General features: G+C 43.3%; 1 protein-coding gene across 1 annotated transcript; it reads right to left on the bottom strand.

Annotated features, from left to right (window-relative positions):
- Positions 1-9,742: 9,742 nt before the first annotated feature.
- Positions 9,743-15,223, bottom strand: LOC118556847 (glucose-fructose oxidoreductase domain-containing protein 1-like). The gene is made up of 2 exons (XM_036125309.1): positions 15,001-15,223; positions 9,743-14,789 (listed from the first exon to the last, which is right to left on the bottom strand). The coding sequence occupies exons 1-2, from the start codon at positions 15,136-15,138 to the stop codon at positions 14,049-14,051; spliced, it is 879 nt and encodes a 292-aa protein (XP_035981202.1). The 5' UTR covers positions 15,139-15,223; the 3' UTR covers positions 9,743-14,048.
- Positions 15,224-15,499: the final 276 nt, after the last annotated feature.

Below are 15,499 nucleotides of genomic sequence, written 5' to 3'. Positions count from 1 at the left end.
ACCCCTTGGCTTTATTAGTTACACCACAGGTGGACTTAAAGCATGTTTCAATGATTTAAAATAAATAAATAAAATAAATAAATAAATAAGACGCACAGATCGGTACACGGTGATAAATTAAATACACGCACAGCTAAAGAGTACGTTGGTATGGTTGGTGTTCACGGTTGGGTACAGAAGGTACGGGCTATGGTTTATCCCTTTACACACTCTCTTACTCTTTGCACTTTTTTATTTTTTTGTGTATTTCTATCTTATCTGTCTGCTTCTTTCCTGAACATCAGTCAATCACAAGCACATCATATGATGCTACCTGGGTCTATGTATGACTATTTTCTCAAGGGCATGCACCTTCTAACTTCTCACTCACATCTATGGCGAATGTAAAGTTTGTGACATGGAATGTGCATGGGGCTGGCACCAGAGAGAAAAAAATGAAGATCATTAACCAGCTTACTAGATTAAAGGCAGATGTTGTATTATTGCAAGAAACCCACAAATCAGCTACAAATGCAAGTGAGCTTAATTCACCTGAGTTCCCTAATGTGTTTGCGGCCTGCTATAACTCTAGACAGAGAGGTGTAGCAATCTTAATCCACAAAAGCGTTAGTTTTAAAATATTAGATAAAACTATAGATCCTGAAGGTAGATACATAATAATTAAAATAGCTATCCATAACCAGAAGCTATGTATTGTCAGTATATATGGTCCAAATGTTGATGACCCCTCTTTTTTCCACCAATTCTTCCTTGCACTTTCAAAACACGGGGATTGTTCACTAATTATAGGAGGTGACTTCAACTTTGGTTTAAATAACGATATAGACAGGTTGAATAAAACAGGGACTCAGCGTAGTTGGCAGTCAGTAAATGTAGTCAAACAATACATGAGTGATTTTGGTCTTTGCGATGCATGGCGTTCTCTTCATCCTATTAGTAAAGAATACACTTTTTTCTCAAATGTTCACCATTCGTACTCTCGTCTGGACTACTTTCTTATAAGTAGCTCACTGCTGTCGGTCGTTTCAGAGACGGTAATTCATCCTATTGCTATCAGTGATCACGCTCCTGTTACTCTCACCTTAATTAATAAAAAAATAACCACACAAAACAAAAGCTGGAGATTTAATACATCACTGCTTAAAGATGAAGAATTTATAAAATTCATTAAAGAACAGTGGGCTTCATACTTAGAATACAATGATCAACCAGGTACATCGGCATCGATATTGTGGGAAGCTGGAAAAGCAGTGATGAGAGGTAAAATAATTTCTTTCTCATCTCATAAAAAGAAAAAAGAAAACAAAAAGATTCAGGAATTAGAAGAAAAACTTAAGTTACTAGATTTATCTCAAGAAGAAGGGAAGTTAGGTAAAATCCGTGAAGTAAAATTAGAACTAAACCACTATATTGGAAAGCAAAATAGATTTCTAATACAAAGGCTCCGAATAGAAAATTTTGAACATGGCAATAAGTCAGGAAGCTTTCTAGCTAATCAGCTTAAAATAAATAAGGAGAAAACTACTATATTTGCAGTTACAGATTCAACTGGTAATACAGTAAGTGAACCAGAGTGTATAAATAATACCTTCCGCGATTTCTACAAATCTTTATACACTCCACAGATAAATCCATCAGAGAAGGATATTAAGCAATTTCTGGATAAAATTACACTTCCTAAATTATCAGATAACCAAAGAATGACACTGGATTCCCCGCTGACAACAGCTGAAACCCAGGAAGCTCTTAAAAGCATGCCTAATAAAAAGGCTCCAGGTCCAGATGGATTCCCCACTGAGTTTTATAAAGAGTTCTGGAATATTCTAGCCCCAACGTTCCACAGAATGTTGCAGGAAATACAGGAAAAAGGTAGATTTCCAGCTAATATGAACTCTGCCACCATCAGCCTTCTGCTCAAGCCAGACAAAGATCCTGTGTTGCCCACTAGTTATCGTCCCATATCCTTAATTAATGTGGATATTAAGATAATCTGTAAAGCTTTAGCAAAAAGATTAGACAAAGTAACTCCTCTCATAATACATCCAGATCAAACTGGTTTCATCAGAGGAAGGCAGTCATCCACAAATACACGCCGATTACTTAATTTAATTGATTATCCCTACAGTAAAAACATTAAAACCAATATATTGTCTTTAGACGCAGAAAAAGCATTTGATAGAGTAAATTGGAAATTTTTATTCGCTACTCTTCATAAATTCGGTTTTGGCGATTTATTCATAAACTGGTTAAAAATTCTATATAATTCTCCAACAGCCTGTGTCAGGACAAATAATCAAATATCTTCCAGTTTTTATCTACAGAGGGGCACCAGGCAAGGATGCCCTCTTTCTCCATCACTTTTTGCCATCTTTATAGAACCTCTAGCAGCAACTATCAGACAAACAAAAGCTGTAAAAGGTATAAAATGCATGAAAATAGAGCACAAGATTAGTCTGTACGCGGATGATGTATTACTTTATCTCCAGCATTCAAATAATTCTCTTTTACAAGTAATTAGAATACTAGAATCTTTCTCCAAAGTATCAGATTACTCGTTAAACTGGTCTAAATCTACGGTACTGTCAATTAATTGCTCTCTCGAAAACTCCCTAAATTTACAAATGCAATCAGGAAATATCAAATATTTAGGTATTACTGTGTCGAATAAATTAACAGATTTACTTAAACTTAACCATGCCCCACTTTTAAACAGGATAGAAGAGGACCTTGAAAGATGGAAATCGCTTCCAATCACACTTATGGGTAGGGTAGCTTCAATAAAAATGATGGTCCTACCTAGAATTAATTATTTATTTTCAATGGTCCCCAATAAACCATCATCTGACTGGTTTAAATCTCTAGACTCTGCCATTTCTAGATTTCTTTGGAAAGATAAACCCCCACGTATTAGCTTAAAGACAATACAGAAGACTAAAGACAGGGGAGGATTAGATCTGCCTAACTTCCATAACTATTACTTAGCAAATAGGCTACAATACATCTCTAAATGGATAAAAAATAGTCTTTTAGATGAGCCTTGGTTAGATATAGAACAGGAAATGTGCAATAATATCATGATTTCAGATCTGCCGTTTATAAGCTCAAATATAAAACGGCATACATGCTTCAAATATATCAACATTAGTTCTACTCTGACAGCATGGTGGGAGTTCCTCAAAATGACAAAGTCATCCCTTATCCCATGCAGTCGTACACCTATCTGGAATAACCCTGATATCCTACAAAATAATAAAATGATAAACTTTACATACTGGAAGAATAAAGGTATTAAATATCTGGAACATCTACTTGACGGAACCGAGTTCATCAATTTTGCTAAACTAAATATGCAATATGGCATTAGTAAAAATAAATTCTTGGAATATGAACAACTTAAATCTATAATTAAAAATAAATATAAGCATATTAATGGTGGTTTACAAGTCCCAACTAATATAATAGAGTTCTTAGATTTAACCCCCCCCCCAAACTACTGTCTAAATCATACAGGACACTGACTAAAATAGATGATTCGATATCTCTTCCTATAATGAAGTGGGAAAAAGATTTATCAGGCACCTTTGAACAAAATTTCTGGGCTCAGACATGTCTAAGAACTTTCAAATTGACTAGAAACACCAACTTACAACTAATACAATACAAAATCCTTCACAGAGTACATTATACAGGACAAAGATTATTCAAGATGGGTCTGGCACAATCTAATATCTGCCCACACTGCATAGGCAATCATCCTGATAATTATTTTCATGCGTTATGGTTATGCACACCAGTCCAGAGGTTCTGGACACAGATATGTAAGGACTTATCAAGGTGCTTGAGCTGTAAGATTACACCATCCCCATCAGTTTGCCTGCTCGGTAATTTTGAGGAAAGTCCTCTGAAAAAAGAAATAGTTTACATGGTTTTTACTGCTTTATGCATCGCAAAGAAAACTATCCTCATGAATTGGAAAAGTAAACAAAATCTCAGTATCAATCAGTATAGAGATCTTTTGTTGGATCATATTAATCTAGAGACAGCATCTGCTTCCACATCTGATTGGTCTTTTTGGGCTCCTCTGATCAACACCATCACTTAGTGGAATAGGGGGCGGTGGGTTGCTTCCTGCAGGGCGCAGTGGCTGGATGGAGGGGTTCCTGGGGCCCTGGGGGCACTTGGAGTAGGGCGCCTGGTGGATCCGGCTCCGGGGTCTGTTGCCCCCATCTGGGAGGAGTTTGGGAGGCCTACGGGTGGCCTACAGCAGCCGCTTGCGGCGCTCTTTGGGAGCTGCGTGTTGACGGACGTGGGTTACTGACCTGGTAGCTGTGCTGCCGCTGGGTGGGGCCGGGGTGGGTCTGGGGGTCTGGGGTCCCTGGGGCGCGCCGCCCTCGGGCGCGGGCCCCGGCGGGGCCTCGGGGGTTCCGGTTCCGGGGGGTGTGCCGCTTTTGGTGTGGGCCGGCGCGCGCCCGGGTGTCCGCCCCTGCACGGGGCCTCTGGTGCGCTGGGGGGCCTCGGGGCCCGTTGAGCTGGTAGGGGGGCATGGTCATTAACACCTCTGGGCAGATGCTCTTCTCCTTTATTGGAAAGGCACTCTGCCAGTGGGGGGAGGGGGAAAGGAGGGGGAGTAGGGATCTACCCAGCCTGGATGTCTACTGTCGAATGTATGGTGAGTTGTTTGAACGTTAGTGTTGGGGAGGGATTAAATCCACGGGTGGGGGGGGGGGGGGGGGGCTGGGGGGGTTGACGTTCTGGTGGGCTTGTGTCCGGCCCCCTGTCCCGGTCCTGGTCCGTGTCGTCTTCCGGTGCGGGTTTCACCTGGGGGGTGGGGTTGGGGTGGCTCGTGCGGGCCGGCTGGCCAGGGTCCCCCCCTCTTATTATTATTATTATTATTATTATTATTATTTATTTATTTATTTATTTATTTATTAAATTATTTATTTAGTTTAAGTAGGCTTGGTGGGTGGGCTGGGGGGGGCTTAGGTGTTGGTCCTGGTGGGTGGTTGGCTGGCGGGCCCTGCGGCCTCTCCCTGGCCCCCGGGCTACGGTGGTGCCGCTGGCGAGGCCCCCTTCTCTAGGTGGGGCTTTCGGGGAGCGGGGGTGCCTATTGGAGTCAGTAGGGGAGCTGGCTCCCTGGGTTGGCTTCCCAGTCATTTGCTCCCCATCCCCGGACTCCTCCCTCTGCCTGCTCCATCACGCCGCCACACATGCAGGTCATGAGGGAGGGGGCGTTACTGGAGGTTGCCACTTTCTGGTGACGCCCCTCTCCCCAATTTTATTTTGCATCTTAGACACTTTCACTTCAAACATTTTTCACATCACACACTCATATAGGCCATGGTAGGGGGGGGTGGGGGGAAGACGTCTGGGAGGGGGCTTATGTTGTGTGGGCCTCACCTTGGACGGCTCCCTTCACCTCCTCTCCCACTTAGACATTGAGGATTCTGGGCAGTCACACGGAAGGGGTGCGCTGGCAACAGCTACCTTCCGAAAGGGGGGTGGGCTGTGCCATGCATCCCCTTCGGCGCTCCCAGTTTTTAAACGCACTTGAGAACAACATGCAACAACACAACATTTGAGCAGGTGTAGGGAGGGTCGGGGTCTTCTGCACACCCCCGTTCTCCGATGGAGGCAAGGAGTCTGGGGCCTGGAGGAGGTGCGGGCCACTGTGTCCGGGGTCTTGGCGGGGGGCTGCGGTGTGCAGTCAGCGGCCTACCAGGTCTGGGGCTGATGCCTCCGCTCCCCCCAGGGGGCGTGGGGCAGGGATGGCAAGGGTAAGGTGGGGGGAGGGAGTGGGTTTATTAGGTATTTAGGGGGAGGGGGGGGCTCTGGCCGGGTGGCTCGTGCGGGTCGTGTTGGCCCGCCCTCTTGGGGGGGCCCGGTCCGGGGGGCGTCTGGTCGGGGGCCGGGGCCGGGGGTCGGGCACAAGCAGTCGTATAGTCGATTTGGGGTGTCCCCCCCCCCCCTTTGGTCAGTGTTGGATGTGAGTGTTATGTGGGAATGTGTGTACAGCGTCTTTTTTTTTTTTTTTTTTTTTTTTTTTTTTTTTTTTTTTCTGTGTGTGGCGAGTGGGGCACAAGGGAGGGATGGGGTGAATGAGTTTTTTTTTTTTTTTTTTTTTTCAGGTATGGGTGTGGTCCGCTCCCTCTCCCAAGAACATCTCAAGTCTCCGCTAGGTGCGGAGCCCATCCCCCCACGTCCTGCCCTCCTCCACTTCGTTGGCGGGCGCCTTGGCCCCCTGGCGCATTGGTTGGCTTCGGGTTTGGGGCGGGTTCCCGGTCGTGCGCCGGCCCGCTCCTGGCGGCCTCTTCGCGGGGCCTGGCCCCCCGGGGGGCGGCCGGGGCCCTCGTCGCGGGGGCGGGGCGCCCCTGGGGCCTCTGGCCCTCAGGGCCCATGGCCGGGACCACTTCAGCGGGGCTGGCTGCCGGCGGAGCCCACGGGCTCGTCTCCGCGGCTCTTGAGGGCGTCGGCATTGCGGTGGCTGGGGGATTTCCTCGGGGTCGTCTCTGCTCCTTCCTTGGGGGGGGGGGGTTGCAGATATCCTGTGTCGGCCCCTCCTGGGCGACCTGCTTTAGGGACCCCTTTGGGAGTCCGGGGTTACGGGTCCCCTGACGCCTGCCTCTGTGCTCTGGGAAGGTGGGTCTTTGGTTCTCCACAATCACTATCAAGCTATTTCTGGATAATCTTCACCTAAACTAGTGCACTTTCACATCTCCCACTGGTGCTGGATCCCAGGTATTAAGTGTTCACTTATATACAGTAATCTTATAATTTATTTATTTATTTATTTATGTTGTGTCACTTTCTTTTTTCAAATATCACATTACACATGTCAGCTTACATAATAATATATATGATTTAGCAATGGCATCTAGGTGTTATTAGAGTGTATCTGTTGCTTTATGTCTGTTGGTTGTGCTGTTCTTTTTGTGTCTCTTTCCAGGTGATGGAGCAGACAGAGGACATTTTATCATTCTCTTCCTTTTATCTCCTCTTTCTTTCACCTCTACTCTTTTTTTTTTTTTTTTTTTTTTTTCTTTCACTTTTTGTTCTTCCTTTACTCTCCCATTGTCATGTCCATATAATTTGAAATTCTCCTTGCAGGAATCATAATAAAGCTATTTACAAGCATAAATCAAGTGGAGCACTATGGCGAAAGCTGTTTGCTCCACTTGTAAAAGCAAAATCTGTCGAGCTCCATCTGGCATTGAGATATCAATTCCTATTGCCATAGTGCTAGACAGGACACTGGGAAAAAAAAAAAAAAAAAAAAAAAAAAAAAAAAAGAAACATTAGGATCAACCGTAAAAACATTTGCATGTACTCTTTGCCATTTAAATTGCTAAATCATTTTTAAGAAACAATGAAAGGCTTGACAGAGGCCAGGAATATTGTTTCCTCTGGGGAATATGTGCATAGGAGAGGAGGACTAAAATGTGCAACATCACCAGTATCCACCAGGGGTCAGCAGAGACCTTCATGTGAGACCATAGACATCATATACGTAGACGCGTCATAGGGCGCAGGTTCGCACGTCAACGTCACCGCCATATTGTATGTGGCAGAAAAAAGTCGAGTTCTGTTATTGTGAACGTGAATCAGAAAAGATGCCTCATTCCTGTGCTGCAATAAATACACACACACACACGCATATATATATATATATATATATATATATATATATATATATATATATATATATATATATATATATATATATATATATATATATGTATGTGTGTGTTTATGTGTTATGAATATAAGGATAAATTTGTTAAATCTAAACATTGTGGTCTTCATTATTTCATAAACCCGTGTCACAGGAGAACCTTTAGGAACAGACTTTTTGGGTGAGTATTGAAGAGGTAAAATTAATAATATGAGGAAAAAAAAGTCCTAAAGTAAAAATAAACTAACAAACACAAAAGTGATAATGTTATGATAAAAACATCATATTATGAGAATTAAGGGGAAACATTTCCAGAATAATCACAGTTTGCAGAATTATTTCACTCCTGGAGTAATAGGGCCAGGTTAGATTATTTTAATTATTTTTATTCTTTAGGAGAATAAATTCAGGAGAATGAAGCTAAAGGGATACGGAAATAAACTTGTAATATTACGAAAACAAAAATACTACGAATACAAAGTATATTCAGAGATTAAAGTCCCTCTGATACTGTTTAAGTGACTGAGTAACTGCCGATTTGCCACATTTAAGATGGCGGACGCTCTGACGCATCGCAGCATAGGCAGAACCCGCCCAATGACGCGTCTACTCTTATATTATGTCTATGTGTGAGACAGCTACAACGTTGCAACGCAAACAGGAAAAGGCCATTTAGACAAATATGTTACATGTAGGATTAGAATTTCACAAAACATCCATCCATCCTCTAGATCAGGGTTCCCCAAGTGGGATGGTTATTGCGAAATGATGGTGAGATTTAGCATTTTTATTTGTGATGTCTAAATTTACAAGATGCTCCACATTCTTCATTTAAATGCAGGTGCAAGGCTGCACTTTTTCGTAAAAGTTCTTATAAAATATTAGTTTATTCTCGTAATTTTACAACTTTACAAGAAAAAAAATCCCACTCTCGAAAATGGGAACGCCAGTCTCTGGCACTGTTTGGGGGGTCGCTGGCTGAAAAGTTTGGGAACCCCCACCTCTAGATCCCCTACTTGGAGATACTCACCAGGCTCTGAGCAGTTTTGAGGTCCACCAATCTCCAGTCAGTGATGATGGTCAACAGCAGCAGTGCTGCTACCTCCTTCAGGAGAGCTGGACCAGCAAAGACGATGCTGTCTGAGAGGGTTCAGAGAAACCCAGCCGCCCACCTGTCTGATGTTCTTCAGGCTAACAAGACAATGAGCAGCACTGGTGTGGAAGGGCTGTGAGGAGAACCTTTAAGAACATTGTAGCTGTGTGCTGCATATTTAGAAGACAGATTAGGGAAAACTAAAAGCATTTATCTGAAGCAAACACTTGTTGATTTAAGGAAGGAAAACTGCAAGCCTGGATAATCATTTATTGTCTGTAAAACATGGTGGGAGATTCATGGTGTCATCCAAATTAAATATTAAATATTATTAGGTAAAAGTATGTAAAAGGCATTAAATTCATCCAGCACATCCTCACAGTGACCATTTAGGAACACAGTTCTTATTTGTGAAGCACTGGCTAATTGCTAAACACACACAGGTCAACACAGACGCAGACATCCTTCGCATCTCAACTGCTTTTTAGTCTAAATGTGACACAAACCAGTAACAAATGTAAGAATGTCAAACTTCTTGCTGTACATTTATCCTTTGGCCATCCAGACTGGCCTCTCAGAGGAATGTAGTCTCCTCTGTCCCCCTGGGTTCCCAGTCTGAGGGAAGAGGGTATATGATCCATGAAAAGATGAGAATTTGGCACCATGGCACCCGGTTACTAAGCAACGCCTCCAAGGCCAAAAGAAGCACCTCTGTGAGGCTGTTGGTCTCCACAATAAAACAATTTTCCTCCCGTCTCAGCTCCTCCCTGCCTGAAGAAGAGAGGGTCTTTTCCCAACAGCGACCGTTAGCGCTGCTGAGGCACATCATAGTGGCATGGGGTCGACAGTAAAGGCAGTCAAAGTCAAAAACCGCTGGATCCGAAGCCCCTCCTGCCTTTATGTGTTTCTGTTCTCCCCTGTCTAAGCAGAGAAGCTACAAGCAGAAACACCACCAAATTAAATACAGACAACAAAGGCTGTGACAGCTGCAACAATGTTTTAATAAAAAATGAAAATCAGTTATAACAGCAGTAAGGAGATTTATAGAATGCACAAAATCCCCATTTTTCAACACAAACACTCAGGGACTTAGAACCCAGATTTGGCTCTGAACATAGTGAGCAGATACTTTACCATTAAGTAGGATTGTTTCATCCCTTCATCAGCATCCTCACTGTCAGCTGTTTTGGTTTTTGATTCTACACCTTGCAGATTGTCACTCTTTCTGAATGAAAGCGCTGCCATGCTGGCTGTAGTTTTAAGCAGAGGCAGAAGCTGACGACACGCTGGCCACAGAGCTCAAGTAGCTGGCTGAGGAAATGCCGTCTAAGCTGTTTAACTGAGCCAGCTCAGAGGGCTGAGGGTGGGCATGCAAACATCCACCAACTGAAACCAAGCCAGGCCCAGAGTGAGAAGGCTGCTTTGAACACAGACACCAGACAAAGGACTGGCCGCTGCTTTGGAAAAAAAAAAAAAAAAAAAGTGCTTCTCAGTTCAGCTAACGTGACCTCCCAAAAATATGCAATAAAATGCTCGCTGGGTGAAATATCACCCTTCCAAAATATAGTAAAATTTTATCTGCCGCCGTTGCTGCACTTGAATTGTTGAAGGTCAATGATAACAAAGCTGGTTGTTCACAGAGTGCTGTATCCACGCATATCGATGGAAAGTGGAAGGGGAAAGTATGATAGAAAAAAATTACAGGGATAATCTCAGGCTTCAGATGCTTGTCTCACTATCAGACAGGTTTCTGAGCTGAATTAAAAGTTTAAATTTGAATCTGTCAGGCATATGAATCATGTGGGTCTTAAATGTAGAGGGGTATACCTCAACTGTTTATTTCTATTAATCTTGATGATTAGGGGGTACAGCTAATGAACACCCGACATTCAGTTCTTCAAAATTTCTAAATTTTATATAAAAAAGTAAAAAAATGCATTTGAAAAAGGGGCACAAACAGCAGGGATGACTGTAGTGGATTGTCAAACAAAGCTGGTTTAAGACTTTTTTGATTGCTCTTCCTCTATAGCCTGGAGGAATAGCAGAAAGGCAGAGAATCTAAGTTGATCCATTTTAAAAATATTCTATTTTTTTAATAAACTCAATTTCTATTTAACTTTAAGCCATACTCAAAATGTACAGAATTACACTCTTGAAATCATTATTGTGTACACTTAATGTATTTCAGGACCCATTTACTGCTCTTCTTTTACTAGTGCAGCTCTTATGTAGCAGTGCCGTCACCGTACCCAAAGGTTAGATCTAATTCACAAAATCAAAGCCTAAACATGACAGTGAAATAAACCCTCATGAGAAAAGTCCACATCCTGACAACAGGTTTTATAGGTGTTCATTTAATCTCTTATCTGACAAAGGGGGAAAGTCTGTATGTAGTTTTGATAAGGTGTTTGGTACACAAGGGGCAATCATTTATCTTGAATAGCGATAGCTTATCTGTGTTGAGCTCAGACTCTTTTCCCAGGCAGAATATTTGGCGAGCAGGTATTTTTTTTTTGTCCAAAAGTATTTCTGCTGTATGTGTGGAACAGTTCGGACCCCAGAAAGTGAGCAACGGCGGAAAAGCATGCTGTAACCTGACAAACCACAAAAACCAAACATAGATAACGCAAACGAGACAGTCATCGACATACAGGCATCACCGATTGTTCACGTCGCAGTCTGTCGCAGAACATTTACAGCAATGACGTTGGGTTCTGGCTGTGATCCATTGTGCAGCCTGACAGCAAACATAAAGCTTTTCAGTGTGTTTAGGCGTTTATTTTGGTCTCCAAATGGAACAAAGAAGCTGACTGCTCCAAAGGCCTCAGTCTGTTGTAAATCTCACGCATAAACTGCAGGTCAGTCCACCAAATGTAAAACATCAAAATCACACCATAAATACCTTAAAACTAATTAAAACACATTGCAGTTCCTTGGTTTTCACAGGTAGAACACATACAACACTTGTTTAACTGTTTAGACAAACACTTGTTTTACAATATTTTCATATGTACATTTTCAGTAGTTGTAACACAGATAGGACTTTAGCACATCTTATGAACTTCAAACTGCAAATGGAACATGATAGCAATGCATAAAATAAAATGACACCTTTTGGCTTCTTTAAACGTTCAGTTAAACTTTACAGGCAGCTTATTTTGTTAGCTTTGTCAGGAAAAATTGGCAAACAGTTCTAAACATAATCTGACCCTACAGTATTTTCAAAAGCATTTGCTAGAGGAAATACAGAGGCCTCCTGCTGTTTCTGCTCTTGTCCATCTTCTAATTCCTCACCGAGCATTGAGCTACGACCAAATTTAAAGCTAACGTGTTAGCCAAACGGTAAACATTAACATTCATGTAGAAACTCATTTCTGTCCATGTTGTAAATTTCAATTCAACTCTGATTTTCACCATAATTCCATCACCAATATGATTCTTTTAGCTATAAAGTGCTCCACTATTCGCCGGGCACACTTACTATTTGCTCTGCTGGGGTTTTGTGCACTAGAATAGCTGCCTGCTGCTTAAAGCAATGTTAATGAGGTGTTCAATTTGCTTTGGAGTCAACACTCTGAGTTGGTGATCCTAACTCACTTTCATCTTAAATTGTGAAAACGCCTGGGATTTTGGCTTGTATTGATAATGCTGTTAGCAATATTAGCTGATTGCATATTTCTCATTATTCTCTGAATTAAAAGGCAGTAGCAACATCATCTCTCTTCGGGTTTGAACAGAACCGTGCCCATGACTGATTTAATAAGATTTAATAATCGGTATCAGAAATGTAAATTTGCATCTTATTACAACAGTTAGCACTGTGTCGAATACAAATTGCAGACATTTTGGATTGAGTTTAGGCTTGGTTTAGAAACCTACATGTTTAAACATTCTGACTCAAGGGGCATCCTAGTTAATTTTTCAGACTTGGACCTCAGAAGTTCTGACTTCCATATATAAATGAAACAAGACAAAAAAGCAAAAACAGCGAAAGGTAATCAAAACAGGCATATTTTTTTCTCACGGTAAAACACAGATTTAGCCTCCTTTATAGCTCTAATTATCATTAGCAAGAGGATACAGAGTGGGATAGTCTCAAAATATTACAGAAATTAACACTGTTGGCAATTCGGTTTACATAAGACCTGATGACATTGAAAAAAGCAACAAAGAATACCCCCCACCTCACAGATTAGAGCCTCGTGTATTGGTCTTTGAAGCCGATGGTGGACCACACTGTGCTACATGGTTCACTGGTTGAAAACTTTGCAGTTTTACTGGATGTTTAGGCATGTTGAACAAGATTATATTCAGTTGCAGCAGCAGTTCGGGTTAGCTTAGCATTAACTATGTGCACCAACAAATGGAAAGTAAAAGCAATAAACCAAGGGGAGATCCAAGTATCACCACTGATCACTTGTGCAGAACTAAAATGCACAGCCAACTGCATAAAGGCATACAATAGTGTGTTCTAACCCTTTATTTCAGGCTGCAGCCTTTTTATATTGCATACATTAACCAGAAGGTTAAAGCCTCTGAGAAACCCACCAGCCAAGCTATTATTTTTTTTCATTTGTTTCGCGCACACACAGTAGAGTACATAGTAAACAGACACAGACTATCAAGCGCACTGACTCAAGCGCATTCACTTGGTAAAACTAGCAAGAACGTCAGAGTACAGCAACAACGGAGCGGCACAATTTGAGAGGACCGTCGTTCTTCCTTGGCTGTCCTTGCTCGGACCCACAGTGTAAGGTATTGTGTTTCCACACCTAGTCACCAAGTCATTGAAGGGATGCAGGGAAAGGATGCACAATACTCGTTTGATCAAGCAGCCAGCAGGGTGGTGAAAAGCATCAAGACTCATTAGCTCGTCAAACAGAAAGATCAGACGCAGATCCCCGACACGCCGTCGTTACTGACTGACCAGCCGACCAGCAAGTAGATTCCCTCTCTGATACGCTTCCAATGTCGATCTGTTGTGAATTAGTCTGATTTACAATTGCATCTACAGGAGGACTCAAGTCCTTTTATCAAATGTAAAAAAAACAGAGGGAGCTTTCTTATAGATACAAAGCTTGATTGTTAATACCCTAACCTCTTCCCCATATGTTGAGGCAGCAAAACCACAGATATTTGCATCACATTGGCATAAACTCTCTGTAACAGTAATGACGCACAAATAAATAAAACTAGAGATGAGTTGAATTAAATCCAGCAGCTTTGTGGAAGAACTTTGAACTAGACCAAGGCCACGGTCCTCCACAGCTGGACATCAGCCAGGTGTTAACAGTAGAGGGACATCCTGCTGCGACGCATGGCCTCACTGATCAAATAGGCAGGGCTGACCTCTGGTTCCTCCTTCATGACCACAATGTTCTGCCATTCCCCACACTGGTTGGACTGCTTGATTGTGTCCACAACGCAAAGAGCATACAGGCAATCCTCAAAAGTGGCGGCCATCGTCAGGGGCCTCCCATCCCAGGTCCGCCGGTCGTCTTGGTCCTGAAAGGCCTGCCGCACAGCCTGGATCATGCGGATAGTCCCCGTGAGGTAAGGGGATGGAATGTCACTAAAGGCCTTTTCTGGCAAGGACGCCTTCTCCAGAGGAGTGGTGTCTTTGAGCAAGAGTTCAGGACCGCCACCGCTTCCCCCTCCGCCACTGTTCTTCTGGCCATACAGGTCTGTTCCTGTGACCATTAACCTCCCGACGGTCCCCACGACAATCACTTCCTGACGAAACTCCCCGGGGACGTTGAAGTTGAGGGTGACGGTGCAGCAGGCGCCGCCCTCTAACGCCATCTGGAACGTGCAGAAGTCATCGCTGGTTATCTGACGGATGCCTCGGATGTGGTCCGTCTGTTTGACGAAGGTCTTTAGGAAGCCGTGGACCTTGACCGCACGCTGGCCTGTCAGGAACGTCAGCAGGTCGATGATGTAGCTGCCCACCGAATGCAATCCGCCTCCCCCCATCAGGTCATCGCAGCTCCAGTTGTACTTCTTCCCCAAGAGGCTGCCACTGTGGACCTTAGGGATAAACAACAGAAAATGTGTCAGGGCGCTTGCTATTGCTTCAATTTCTTGCTCCAAAGAAACCCAGGAATGAGTCAAAACATAAGTGGCGAGATAATGTCAGGTGGCTTCCTCCACATTCTGCCGCATCACGGTTGCTCTAACGCTACGACAGCAACAGACACACCTCCCAGTCAAGCAGCAAGCCTCGGCTTTCATATCATACCTGGGCCTCACAGACCAGAAGTTCTCCGATGTACCCTTCCTCCAGCAGTTCCTTCATCCGAACAAAGGCCGGCAAGAAACGCAGCACATTTCCCATAATGCTGAGCAGCTTTGGGTAGTACTGGGCAGCTGACATCATTCGGAAGGCATCCAGAGGAGTAGCGGTCCTATCGCATATGACATTCTTGCCAATACCTTTGAAAAGAAAAGCAGAAAGTAATGAGTCGTGTGTTTCTCAGCTGTAAAATCAGTTGTTCCTCCGTCTTTCCAAACATTCAAGTAGAACTGAAGCTGTCAAGAGAGAGAAGCACCGCGAGCAGATTTAACAATGTCTACAGACATCTTGTGTGTGAAAGCATCCATTCCCGTGAGGAAACAATGCATCACTGCAAAATGAGGCAACTCCCTCAACAGCTGACTCCAAGATTTCGTGAATAGAACAACCCTTCCTCTCTGAGTCTAGTAAAGTGGACACATGAGCAGACTTTGAGGAGAAGCAG

Source organism: Fundulus heteroclitus, chromosome 21 (assembly GCF_011125445.2).
Source record: "Fundulus heteroclitus isolate FHET01 chromosome 21, MU-UCD_Fhet_4.1, whole genome shotgun sequence".
Taxonomy (NCBI): Eukaryota; Metazoa; Chordata; class Actinopteri; order Cyprinodontiformes; family Fundulidae; genus Fundulus; species Fundulus heteroclitus.
This window is presented reverse-complemented; position numbering and strand designations above follow the sequence as displayed.

What these genes read in the sequence shown, in the direction of transcription:
- LOC118556847 (XM_036125309.1), bottom strand. Translation starts at nt 15,138, where the DNA reads ATGATGTCAGCTGCCCAGTACTACCCAAAGCTGCTCAGCATTATGGGA. An exon ending in TTCTGGTCTGTGAGGCCCAG is followed by an intron (nt 14,790 to 15,000) that starts GTATGATATGAA and finishes TTTATCCCTAAG; the next exon opens with GTCCACAGTGGCAGCCTCTT.